The sequence below is a fragment of the Dioscorea cayenensis genome, chromosome 8 (genome assembly GCF_009730915.1).
Source record: "Dioscorea cayenensis subsp. rotundata cultivar TDr96_F1 chromosome 8, TDr96_F1_v2_PseudoChromosome.rev07_lg8_w22 25.fasta, whole genome shotgun sequence".
In the NCBI taxonomy this organism is placed as follows: Eukaryota; Viridiplantae; Streptophyta; class Magnoliopsida; order Dioscoreales; family Dioscoreaceae; genus Dioscorea; species Dioscorea cayenensis.
The window spans coordinates 14,217,303-14,231,162 of record NC_052478.1 but is presented as its reverse complement, the minus strand read 5'-3'; the positions used below and the strand labels follow the sequence as shown (position 1 = coordinate 14,231,162).

At 32.9% G+C, this 13,860-nt stretch overlaps 2 protein-coding genes and 1 long non-coding RNA gene across 3 annotated transcripts; 2 read left to right on the top strand and 1 right to left on the bottom strand.

Annotated features, from left to right (window-relative positions):
- The first annotated feature begins 702 nt into the window (after positions 1 to 702).
- On the top strand, positions 703 to 1,466 carry LOC120267009. Its single transcript, XR_005538353.1, has 4 exons — positions 703 to 846; positions 924 to 1,003; positions 1,117 to 1,179; positions 1,382 to 1,466. It is a non-coding gene; the product is annotated as an uncharacterized LOC120267009 (long non-coding RNA).
- Positions 1,467 to 1,909: 443 nt separating this feature from the next.
- Positions 1,910 to 2,627, bottom strand: LOC120267309 (glycine-rich RNA-binding protein 1-like; the record flags this gene model as incomplete). The annotated part of the gene is made up of 1 exon (XM_039274969.1): positions 1,910 to 2,627. A coding segment is annotated over one exon (360 nt), but the record flags the coding sequence as incomplete, so codon positions are not given.
- A 547-nt stretch (positions 2,628 to 3,174) lies between these two features.
- Positions 3,175 to 9,767, top strand: LOC120267308. Its single transcript, XM_039274968.1, has 5 exons — positions 3,175 to 3,179; positions 3,312 to 3,453; positions 3,681 to 3,750; positions 7,116 to 9,482; positions 9,568 to 9,767. The coding sequence occupies exons 1-4, from the start codon at positions 3,175 to 3,177 to the stop codon at positions 7,928 to 7,930; spliced, it is 1,032 nt and encodes a 343-aa protein (XP_039130902.1). The 3' UTR covers positions 7,931 to 9,482; positions 9,568 to 9,767.
- The last annotated feature ends 4,093 nt before the right edge of the window (positions 9,768 to 13,860 follow it).

Here is a 13,860-nt window from a genome sequence, read left to right as displayed (position 1 = left end):
ATACAGTCTAAAAAAATATAAATATATAAATATATTAATATCGTGGCAAATACCGTGACAAATATATAAATATATTAATATATTAATATCGGCTAAATACATGCTAAAAAAATATAAATATATAAATATATTAATACTGTGCCAAATACCATGACAAATATATAAATATATTAATATATTAATGCTGGCTAAATATCGTGGTAAATATAAATATAATAATATATTAATACTCGTACTAAATATAGATAGTCAAAAAAATATAAATATATAAATATATTAATACTTATGCTAAATACTGATGACAAATATATAAATATATTAATATATTAATGCTCACTAAACATCTTGCTAAATATAAATATAATAATATATTAATACTGAGTCTAAATATAGATGCTAAAAAAATATAAATATAATAATATATGAATACCATGTCAAATACCGTACAAAAAATATTAATTTATTAATACTATATCAAATATAGTGCAAAAAATATAAATATATAAATATGTTAATATTGTGTATTTGGTGCCTAAAATATATTTAATATATTAAATATAATTTTTCATTTTTATTAAACAGAGACACGTCACAGATATTAAATATTTAATAAATTAATTTTTATTAGTTATGGTAATTAAAAGAAAAAAAAAACAAAAAAACAAAATTTATTTCATTAACCCTAAACCCCTGTCCCCCCATTAAAGCTTTTTCACCGCCATCAATTGCTCCTCTCTCTCTCTCTCTCTCTCTCTCTCTCTCTCTCTCTCGGCCGCCATTGGAGGAGCTACGAGGAGGAAGAGAAGCGACAGTGAAAGGGGGGATCGAGGGCGGATGCGATCGGTGGTGAGCTCTTTAGGGTGTTGTTTTTTTTTTTGAAATTCCAAAGATCTGGGAGAATTCAGAAGAGGTGTTCATTCTAGGGTTTGAATCTTCTTTTTATATATCTCTCTGTTGCCATTGGAGGAGCTGGAAGGAAGAGGAACATTGGTGACGATTAGTAGTGAGATCACTGTCTTTAGTTTGTTTCTTTTCTTTAAAATCCAAAGGAGATTCAGAATAATGTGTTCTTCTTAGGATTTGAATATGTTTTCCCTCTCCGTGTGGCCATTGCAGGAGCTCGTAGGAGGAAGGGAAGCATCAGCGTGAACTGGCAGATTAGAGGTGGTACGATCGGAGGTGAACTCTTTGGCGTTTTTTCTTTATCTTATTTTTGTTCTTTAATTGTGATTCCAAGCTGTGCATTCCATGCGATGAAAATAGCTTTCTTGGTGTTCTTAACATATTGTTCGGAGACTATTCTTATAAATTTATGATCATAGTCTGTATTTTTAGAGCTGATTAACATAATGCCAATTAAACATATTCTGTTGTTTTGCAGGCTGTCAGTTGGATGCTTGCATTATAGCATTTTGGAGCTTTTCTCTCTTCAGGCTTCAATTTCACAATAGATTTCTCCATTATGGTATCTTTCTATTGTTCAATCTTAGTAGATGATTTTTCAAAAGTGAAATGAAGACATCCCACAACTCATTGTTTATGCCCCTGCTTCTAAGAAATGCCATCTCTTTGTACTGCATGGCCTATTAGCTAGAGATAATAAAAAAAACCATGTAAAACCAGAAGAACCAAATTTTTAGCATGAACTATTCTCATGTTTTTTAAATTGATGAATGATGATTTGTAGCTGTAGTTGCGGCCCATAGGATCTATCTTTGTATTAGTTATACCATGCATCCTCTGCTGCCAGCTCCACCATTAATGTTAGTTATTTTTCAAGAAACAGACATTTTCTCTTTATTGTATATATAAATATTGATGCTATTACCCTACTTGTTCAGTAATCTGATTTACCATCACTTCCGGAAAAATTTGAAAGAAAAAAGCATTTTACATTGTCTTCAATTGATATATATATATATATATAAATTTGCATGATAAATATTAAACAACTTTCCTGTAGTAGAGAAATAGAGTTTCCACAAATTAATTATCCAGAAAAAGATGACCAAAGTTTAGTAAATGATAAAGATACTTATCAAACATACAGAGAAGAAAGAAAGACACAAGGTCTGCAGCTTAATAGAAACTACAGGCAGAAGTATAGCTTAAAACATCATATGATCATTCATATATATAATAGAAGATGAAACAGAGGGAGAGAACAAACAGTTGTGTCATAAGAGCAAACACACAAGTAGTAGATAAGTTAATTATAGCATCTGGGATCAGCACAATATCAGTGCATGCTTATAATTATAAATGCCTTAACAGTAGGCCACACAATTCTTCTCACAATCAATAGCGCAACCACCACCACCTCCGCCACCGCCATAGTTCCTCCCAGACCTACTGTAGTAGCTAAAGCATTTTGCTGGGCAGGCCAACCTTTTCTTGTAACAAGGTCCTGGCTCCGAGCACACCACACTCGGAATAACAACACCACCCTTGTTGTATCCCCCGTTCGGTCCACCATATTCAGCACCATATCCACAACCGTATCCACCACCACCACCACCCTTGTTGTATCCCCCGTTCGGTCCACCATATCCACCACCATAACCACCACCATAGTTTCCCCCCAAGTTGTTGCCAGGTTTGTAGAATGAACGAGCTGGGTCCGGAATGTATTATATTCATTCAAATGCCTGTGAACTGATGCTCCATTGCATACCTCTTTTGTTTCTTTTCTTTTAAGTTTGTTTGAGCCTGATGCATCACTGATTATGGTTGCCATACAAGCTTGTAATAATATTTAATATTTTCGTTAACTTTATGACCATTTGAATCAACAAAATTACAACACGTTTGTATTTATTTTAGGAAAAAATAATTCAGCTGACCTTTTGCATCTTAATTTGCAGCATCACTCAAGAAATAAGAAGTGTTTTGTGTGCAACAAACCAACACTTGGCATCTTCAACACTGCACATGAAATCAAGAAGAAGATGATCACGTTGAAACTAATATATTATAAGCACTGGTTTACTGAGATCCCTACCCACCCAAATTTATTAAATATTTCCACCAAATCCAACCCAACTCAAGTGAAAGTTAGTTTTGACCTTGATCCCATTGAAACTAATATAAAAATATTCTTAATAGTCCAATATATAGAGGCATCACAAGATCCACTCAGATAATAGCCTGTTTTAGAAAACAACAATAAGAGCAATGGGGTGTGATAATTAGGAATGCTAAAGTTTAGAGTTGTTATTACCCTTTAGATTCATTATCCTTACATATTATTATTTGTGTTAGACTTGGTGTTAGATTTGTCCTGATATTGATTTTTGTTGGTTATTATACAGGGTACCTGTGGATCCTCTTGAATGGCAGATTTCTCAGGATACAACCAATAGTATTTTTGCCTGCCTGGCTAATACAATCGGGGCAGCTGAATCTATCTTGAGGGTTGCTCCAACAGGCCATGACAAAAGGCTATTCTTTAAGGTTCTTACTCTTTCAAACTTTCCCGCCTAATATCCCAATTTAATTAAATAATGAAAGGTCTAGTGAAGTGCATGTAGTGAAGAAAACACCATAAGGCAATCTTAGGTTTTTTGGCCACGGTCTCATCCAATGCATATGGAATACTCAACTCTTCTTTTGTTGTATCCATGCATGCATTTATAGTAATATTTGCACTAACCCTGTAAGTAAAACTTATTATTGATCAGGTGATTGCTATTATGTATCTCCTAGCATCATTGGGAAGATTGGCATTAGGAGCCATTGTTGCATATGCTGGTAAGTGCACATGATAGTCCATTATTATCCACTGTTCCTTGAAATATTAGAATCCTATTGTCTTGTGTAAATTAGAACCCTTCACATTGATGCAAGCTTACGTGACACAAGAAAATGTTCTTCTTGGGACTCTGACAGTCAGAGAGACCATCACTTATTGATGCCCATTTTCCTTCCCTCAACATCTGGTGTATGTACTAGATTTATTTCATCTTGATGACATTTTTTTTATGCAGTTAGATTTATTTGGGTACCATTGTTTGGTGGTAATATTGGGAAGTATATTTTTGGTGTGCTTGCCAAGAATTCAACATTAAATGTTCTTTATATTTAATCATCATGGGTTGTAGTATTGATTATGATGATCATGCTAAATGCGTAGTTTGGTAGTTGTATTCACTATTTTGTACCATAGATTATTATTTGTACCATAGAAATGCACCAAATTAGTGCACATCGTTCATGCAATCATCTAAATTTAACATAGGAGTATGATTTGCTCAACAAATGCAGGTGTAGTAGCATTTAGCATACCTCAACTCATTGTATGCTCCTAACACATTATTGTGGTCTGATGGCAAGGCTGATTTATCTGATAAACAAGTTGTTTTCATATGTTGTTTTATTGCAATGAATTAACAACTTTTGTCAAACTCTGTTAGTACATATGTATGGGGATGAGGAAAAGGTTGTTAATTACTTGATAGACAAAATCAAGTCATGCCTGTTTCAGTGTGTCTTGTGACTTTTCAATCCCAAAAATATCCAAGTGCACAGTAAACAAAATGTTATTTCCAATCAAAATGCCCAATATATTAATGTGCATGGCAAGTCAGCTAACCTTTCAATAGTTCATTTAATGAAACTAGACTTTCAAGGAAGGTGTTCTCATGATACAAAAAACGCCAGGTCCTTAAATCAGACCTATCATGATTAATATAATTTTTTTTGCTTGGTAGTTGACATCTTAGGTTCATGGATATCCTAGAAATGAGATTAGAAATAAGGTGCTAATTATCTGCCCTGTTTGATGATGTATTTGGTGTTTAATGTGTGATCCACGTCTATACTAGAGTCCATTGCTTTTAATTTTCTAAATTGCTAACTAGCAATAGATAATTAATCAAAACTGCCAATCTGATACTCTGGTTTATCTTAATATATATATATATATATATATATATATATATATATATAAAACTTTTTGCATTTCAATGTGAGAAATTCGACATATTGTATAGGTGATTAAGGATCTGGCTTTGCCTGGCCAGATATCATGTGTTTTTTAGCATAAGTTCTTGTGGATTATGAATCATTTTTTTTTTCATAAATATCTCCTCTGTAGGCCTTTCAACCATAAATATCTTTATCTTGCATAAGTTCCTGTGGATTATAAATCATTTTATGATTGTTATTATTATTTTGAATTTTGGATATCATGTGCTTTTTAGCATCACTTACCAGTGTTTTGCTCATGTTGATGCCACTTATATTTTTATGCTCCTCAGAAGGCATGCCTGCTTTTTGTTGACAAATTTGACAAAGTTTGTCTTACTATCACCTAGTTCTACTCATATATATTGTAGAATATTGTATAAAGTAATACTATAACAGTATTTTTTTATTTAAATTTTTATGTTCCTTAGAAGGCATGCCCCTTGGACTTGTTCTTGTTACAATAAGCATATGCTTGAAGACAATCAAAAGTTTATTTTTTTCTTTTCATTAAACAAGACCATACGGTTGTCATGAATTAAAAAATTAAATAGCTGTCAAATCCAAGCGTGTCATGAATCTATTGACACTTTTGTTCTCACATAAATTTAAAACTTCTCTACAAAATTATTCTGGATGGCAACATCCAAAGAAAAGGCTGGCAATCTATTTGCAGAACATAAAAAGAAAATTATTTAGGATCCTATGGAGCGTGCTTATTATTTTAATCACTGACTTGAGTTGTGGTCTAGGTACTCTTGTGAACCGTTTGAGCATAAAAGTTCAGTAGCTAATCTTTAAACATTATCTGTTTCAGCGCCCTTCTTGTTAATGTAGACAAACTCATGTACAGTGATATTAATATTGTTTATCCATTTCATGCCAGCCATTGAAATTTTGTAGAGGGACTGATTAGTCTTTGTGTTCCTCTGATTTTTTGTGTTCTGGATGGAAGCTTGAGATGAATTCAGTGCTTTAAGCCTCTCTTAATATTTGCTGTCTTTTGTATTATTTGTCAATAGTGTGCATAGTGCGCTGTGCTGTAAATGAGTGCCACTAGCCCCTTCTCAGCATACCTTGAGAGTCCAGTCCATGCACGCCAACTGGATCTTGTTGGTCTACGGCCCATGCATCTCTCGTCAATGCCTGTCTAGCACGAACTAAGAAGCAATACTGCCTACCCAACGTGTCACCTTTTTTTATTTATTTTTTTTAATTCTTCTTTTATATTTAAAAATAAAAATATATTAATATTAATTAATAATGCAGGGGCCCTTGCCTTTTTCATTTATTATTATCATGTTGGTGTTCAATTAATATCATAAAGAATGAGACAGTGGGTGAGGGTTTGTGCGGAGGGGAAATGGAAATTTAGGAGCACCTTCCTTTGTGAGTGGGTCCCTATGTATAATTACTATGTCTTTCACCATCTTCTAGAAAGCATCTCACAGATATGAAGTATTTTATTTACTATTTGTAGTTTATTTTTTTAAAAAAAAATCAAATTTAACGTTGGAGTATTGACAAATTTGAAGTTAGGCATAAAGGTCAAGGTAGGGCAGATAAAATAAATAGCCTCTTCACTAGACACTCACATAGTTACATTTTTATTTATTTAATTTGAATAGATAAATTTATAATTTCAAAGTTCTAATAAATTCATAAAGAAGTTGACTTAAGTGGTAGAAAATCTATCTTGTGTTATGTAAAGACCTAGTATCTAGTTTGATACAGCTTGATCTTGAGTCAGTAACATGTGATCAACTCTTGATTTGATGCCATTTTTTGTATTTCTGGATTCCACTAGCAATACTTTTCAAAGTGTCATTTTATTTTATTTGTGCGCTGTGCTGTAATAGAGTCATGCAAATAACTCACATCTACATATGGAGTCAAATATTAATGTTAAGAACTAAGAAAAAACAAGTGGGGGTTTAGTCTATCTTTTACCCATCATGTCTACTAAAAGAAATGTTCATTATCTCCACTAATTTCTTAATGAACTGATATAAATGCTTGGAAGTAACTAGAATTCAGTGATAGGGTGTGCAAGCGTGTGTGTGTATAAATTCATTAATTATTGTCTAATGCCGTATTTGTGTTCAATGACTATTGAATTTGTGTTCAGTAACTAGAATCCATGATTGTAGGAACAAAAATGTTGACAAGGCAGTGGATGTATAATCGGAATCTACCAGGAAGACAAGGATTGACCAATAAATTCATTCTTGGGGTTGATGAATTTATTCAATTTGCAATTAATCAAGATGACTCATATAAAAACGGCGAAAATATTAGGTGTCTTTGTTTCAAGTGCAAAAATAGGAGATTCCTTCATCCAAATGATGTCACTTTGCATTTGTATCGCCGGGGGTTTAGAGAGTGCTATTGGAATTGGACATGCCATGGTGAAGAAGTATTCCCAATTAGTGAAGAGCTTAATGAGGTTGATGATCAGACTTCATATCATATAGCACAGGAGGATGAGCAGATGACTTGGGATCAAAGGATGATATATGATTGTCTTCGTTCTCATGTTCCACCAATGCATGAATCTCATTGTTATGATGAAGCTAGTCCAAGTGTGCAACCACCATTAGATGAGTCAGTTTCGGGTTTGCAGAGTGATGAAATAAGTCAATTGTCTAACAGATTTTTTGATATATTAAAAGCTGCTGATCAACCCCTATATGTGGGCTGTGAGAATCACTCTAAGTTGTCTTTCGTTGCTAGGATGTTATCTATCAAATCTGATGCTAATATGTCTGAGGCTAATTTCAATACCATGGTCACCGCTATTAAGGAGGTTCTTCCATCAGATAACACAATGCCGACTGATTACTACCATCATAGAAAAACTATGAACGAATTGGGTTTACCCGTGGTTAAAATTGATGCTTGCAAAAATGGTTGCATGTTGTACTGGAAGAGTGATGCTAATGAAGTTTTTTTGCAAATTCTGTAATGAGCCAAGGTATAAACAATTGAAGAGTCAACGTGGTGTACCTGATAATCGCCCACGTAAAAGAATTGCACAGGCGATACTAAGATACTTGCCACTAACTCCAAGATTACAAAGGTTATATGCTTCTAATGCTACAGCAACACATATGTCTTGGCATGCTACACATGAAAGAAATGATGGGGTAATATGTCATCCATCTGATGCTGAGGCATGGAATCATTTTGATAAAACTTATCCTGATTTTGTTAAGGAACCTCGCAACATTCAATTGGGCCTCTGTGCAGATGGCTTTTCACCGCATGGACAATTTGGGAAGACTTATTCATGTTGGCCAGTAATTGTGACTCCTTACAACCTTCCACTGGGCATGTGTATGAAAACTCCTTATATGTTTTTATCACTAATTTGTCCTAGGCCTAAAAATCCAAAGAAGAACATAGATGTTTTTTTGCAACCTTTGATTGAAGAGTTGAATAATTTGTGGATTGTTGGTGCCATGACTTATGATATTTCAAAAGATGAATATTTTTGTATGAGGGCTGCACTTTTGTGGACGATTAGTGATTTTCCTGCTTATGGAATGTTATCAGGATGGAGTACTGCTGGGGTATTAGGATGTCCAGTATGTATGGAGAATTCCAATGCTTTTTACCTACAACATGGTAGAAAAGTAAGTTATTTTGATTGTCATCGGGTATTTTTACCTCGAAATCATTCCTACCAAAAGGATAAGAAGTCTTTCATCCGAGGAAGAATAGAAAAGAGTGATCCATCTCCAATGTTGTCGGGGGAGGAAATTCTTCATCAAGTAATGTTTTTCCCAATGGCCATAGAGGACCCCATTAACACACCTGCAGAGTATAGAAAAAGTCACCAAGTGGACGAAAAGAAGTATTTTTTGGAATCTACCATATTGAAAAACTAACTTGATCCGGCATAATCTTGATGTGATGCACATAGAGAAAAATGTGTTTGACAACGTCTTCTATACTGTGATGAATGTGAAAGGGAAGAGTAAAGATAATGCTAAGGCCAGGAAAGATGTTGGAATTCTTTGCGACCGTAAGGAGATAGCAATTCCTTCAAATAGTACAAGTCAGACTATTCCGAAAGCATTATACACCTTGACCAAAGAGCAGAGGAGGGTTATTTGTGAATGGCTTCAGAATTTGAGATTTCCAGATGGTTATGCTTCTAATATTGGAAAATGTGTTGATATGAATGCATTGAAAATTACCTGCACGAAGAGTCACGACTGCCATGTGTTTATGCAGAGACTTATCCCGATTTCTTTTAGAGAAATGTTACCCTCGTTCATATGGAATCCATTGACAGAATTGAGTATATTATTTTAGACAATATGCTCTGCTATGCTTGACATTGATAAACTTATGGAGTTAGAAAAAAAAAAGGTTGCGGTGATTTTATGTAACTTGGAGAAAATATTCCCTCCGTCTTTCTTTGATTCTATGGAGCATCTCATTGTTCATTTGCCTTATGAGGCTAGAATTGGATGTCCTGTTAAATATAGATGGATGTATCCCTTTGAGAGGTAACAAAAGTTGTAATCTAACTTTATTGAATTTAAGATAATTTTGTTTAGTTTATGTGATGTTTTTTTATCCTTGTACTTGTAGGTTTCTTTATGATTTGAAAAAAACATTGAAGAATAAGGCACATGTTGAGGGTTCAATTTGTCAAGCTTATATTGCACAAGAAATCAATATTTTTGCAAAACATTATTTTGAACCTCATATATCATGTAAAAGGAGGAGACCTCCACGAAATGATGAGGGGGTAAATGATGCTGCCTTCGAACCTTTCTCTATATTTAATTACATAGGTCGAAGTCAAGGTCGTCCAAAGATTAGATGGCTTTCTGAAAATGAGTTACGTGTAGCACATACTTATATATTGCAAAATTGTTCAGAAGTGCAACCATATTACAAGTAAGTTATATGATCAATTAATAGAATAATCAATTTTACAATCTATAAAATATATAACTTCAATATTTTTTTTAAAAAATTTTCATGTTTAAATGTGCATTCAAAGGATATTTGTCAACTACCTACAAGGGAATCCTGTTGATGCCATCCATAAGGCCATTGATAAGCATTTTGCAAAGTGGTTTGAAAATTTGTAAGTAATCATTTTAATATCTTGAAATTGTATTAAGAGAATGACAAAATATCTCATATTCAATTTTTGGGTTTAGGTCGCAAATGAGGTCAATCAAGTCATTGATCCTCTCTTGCAAAGCCTTTCTTGGGGTCCATCTATGAAGGCAACAACGTGGCCAGGATACTTCATAAATGGTTATAACTTTCATACTGTCGCCCATAGCATGGAGAAAGCCACCATGAATAGTGGCATATGTGTACAAGGGTCCAATGTTGAGGATACATGCACTGATTTCAAAGATTAAAAAAATCTGTTGGTAAAGGTCCCAAAACCCTATACCGACAGTAAAAATAGCTATTCCAACACTTATTTTACCGTCGGTAAAAGCCTTGTAGGTATAGACCTATACCAACGGATATAGCGTTTGTTGGAATAGATTTATTAGTTTTACCAACGGAATATGAATGTAACTATTGGTTATACTGTTGAGATAGCACCGTCAAATTACTTATCCTATACTAACAATAAAAACACTTATTCCAACAATTTTTTTACAATTAGTAAAAGTCTTGTGCACATACATCTATACCAACGGTTATAGCTTCTATTGGATAAAGTTCATGGGATTTACCAATGGAATATAACTGTAACTATTAATCTCACCATTGGTAAAGCATCTCATATTTATTTACCTTATACCAATGATAAAATGTATATTCCAACATTTTTTACCGTCAATAAAAATCTCATAAGCATAGACCTATACCAACGGTTACAATATTTGTTGGAATAAATCCATTTGATTTATCAATGACCACAACATCCGTTGCTATAGATGTATATTCAAAAAGACATGTTTAGCTTTAGCAACGACTATACCGTCGGTAAAAATTTTTATATTAATAATTAATTTGTCAATAAAACTATTATTGTTACCCCTGGAAATATATTATGAATAGTTTAATAACTCATAAACAATTAAATTAATTTACAATAAATTAAAACAATCAATGGCATTAAAAAAACACAAAAACATTTCACTAAAAATAAAAAAGAAAAACTATTACATCACCACAAACATATATTTATAAGGTATATGTCCAAAAATAAATCACCATTCAATCTTGACAACCAAGAGTTCTTTCCTCAATTTCAAATCTAACACAAAAATAAACTACTTTCATTTCATGTCTAACAACCCAATAAAGCAACAAGAATTTTCCCAAGTAGAACCGATGTTATCTTCTAAACGACATCACCTACAAGAACCATTTTAAAAAAAATTACAATTAATAAGATGTATGTAACAATAAAATACTAATATAAAAACTTAAAATAATAAGCTGAATAATATAAAAAACTATAAGTAAAATAATATACAACATGTCATGCCTTCTTTTCATTTGGAGACAATAAGAGCTTACTTGATGCATTTGGATTTACTTGATGACTTGATTCATGAGAATGATTATTCCCACGCGGCGTTTGTTGAGCACTAGAAGCATCAGGTACCTACAAATTATATAAAATAGAAGTTAAAATTGTTTACACAACAATAGCTAAAAGGATTTGCAAACTAGTAATAACTTGTAAAGATTAAAAACAATGATATATATCAAAGACCATTAAAAAATTACCAACAATAACATCAAAAAATCCTACAACAAACCAAAAATAAAAATAATTAAATATGCAACCATCAAAACAAAAATGAACACAACTTATATATGACAATAAGGGAAAATAAATGTATTTAAAAACAATGATAAATATCAAAGACTATTAAAAAATTACCAACAATACCATCAAAATCCTACAACAAACCAAATTAAAATAATTAAATATACAACAATCAAAACAAAAGATTATTATATGTGTCAATAAGGAAAAAAATAAATATATTTAATCCATAGTGTGACTATAGACTAACAACAAATTTATACTCTAATATATATATATATATAGCTAAATATACATAGTATCACATACCTCTCCATTGACTATGCGAGTCACAGCATTTAGGACCTCCCATGTTCTCATTAGGGAAATTGTTTTTGAAATAATGAAATCACGATGAGTTAAAAGCTTCCTTCAATCCTTGAACCTCAATCTTCAAATCTTGTACTTCATTACGATATATGATTTGAGAGCATGAAGGACCGAACTTGCTTGATGAAGTAGAAATTGTTCCCATACAACGAATACACCCTCTTTCTCTGGTCCTTTAACTTGTGAATACACATCATTTTCCCATGAACACCTTTTAGGATCTTGTGAATTACTTTCACATAATCCTTTCTTCATAAGTTCCTACAATATAAATCAAAAGCATAAAATCAAAAAATACTAGAACCTCTATTTCCTTGTCATCCATAATTCTACAAACTATTGAATTTAGTGTAAGTGTCAAGTTATTAGAAAACACAACCATTAATTAGAAATAGCATGAAGTTAAATAATTACCACAACAGAAGCTATTTTTTCATTCACAACACTTCCATCTTTACGCAGTGACGAAAAGTGAATATACATTTCGGCACGTGATGGTGGAATTCCATTAGATTCTTCAGTCTACAAAATTACTTTATTTAAGTAGATATAACAAACTCAATTTCCCAAAACCCATAACATTAGTCAAAATTCAATAAAAAAAATTGTAAATTTATACCACAGCTTTGAATAATAGTAGGAAATGATCTTTGTTCTCGCACAATGGGGTTCATACGATGATGAACGATTTGTTCTATTTGTCTCACTTTGTTCCTATACAATTTTTGAGTATATAGAATATAACATAATGTATAATTATGTTTTGATTATCAAACCAATATAAATGGTATATAATGTGAAATATATAGATATACCTTCGCTTTGTCAGTCAACCAATAAGTAGAGTACCAAAAAATTGTTGTTTGTCTACTCGAGGATCATCAATCTTTGAGGCCATTTCCTCTACTGTCTTGTGTTCATCATAATATTTGGACTTCAAAAATTCTTCCATTGCCTCCACTTAGTACTCATATCGAGCTACCTCATCCTGACTCTGACCATTTGGTGGTTGTATTTTCATTTAAAGACCCATCATTCCTCATGTGAACGCAACAACTCAAATGTGAATTTGGTCTAAAAATTTTAAAGATAAAGAAGAGAAAGTATTAGTTGAATGCTAATATATTGAAGTAAATTATATCTTGAACATAACACAGAGATTTAATACCTCGATTACTTTTTCCATGACTTTCTTCCTTTGTAGAATCGGAGACACACATGCTGTTGGTGAGCATGAGTTGCAAAGTTAGGCATCTAACGCGATCATACTATGCTACGATAAAACTGAGGAGTAATTTGAGTAGCCTTCCTCTCAATTGGTGTACTGGTGATCGATTTGAAACTTGACAACAACCTGCGCTTCATTATTCAAAATCCCAAACATCAGCCACATGCGTGTGGGACCTCGAAGACTGGCTTAGCATTACCTACCATAAAGAAGTAACACAAAACAAATTAAGTAAGCGAAGTTAAATATAAATAAGTAGAAAATACATTAACTAATGCGTGAGAATTTATACATGAAGTTGATGATGGTTGGTTCAAATTGTTGTCGAGAATCATTTGGTGAAAAGCTTTCCGAGCCTCACACACATACATGTTGTTGTTCGAGGAGCATCGAGCTGACTTTTGGATTGTTGTAGAAAGTCGGCGCGATTTCTTGCCCTAGTGATATTCAAGCGACCGCTTACGCTTTCCGTTTATCTAAAATGATTAACGGAGCAAATTAATTTCCCTCATAGCCATCAAAATAAATC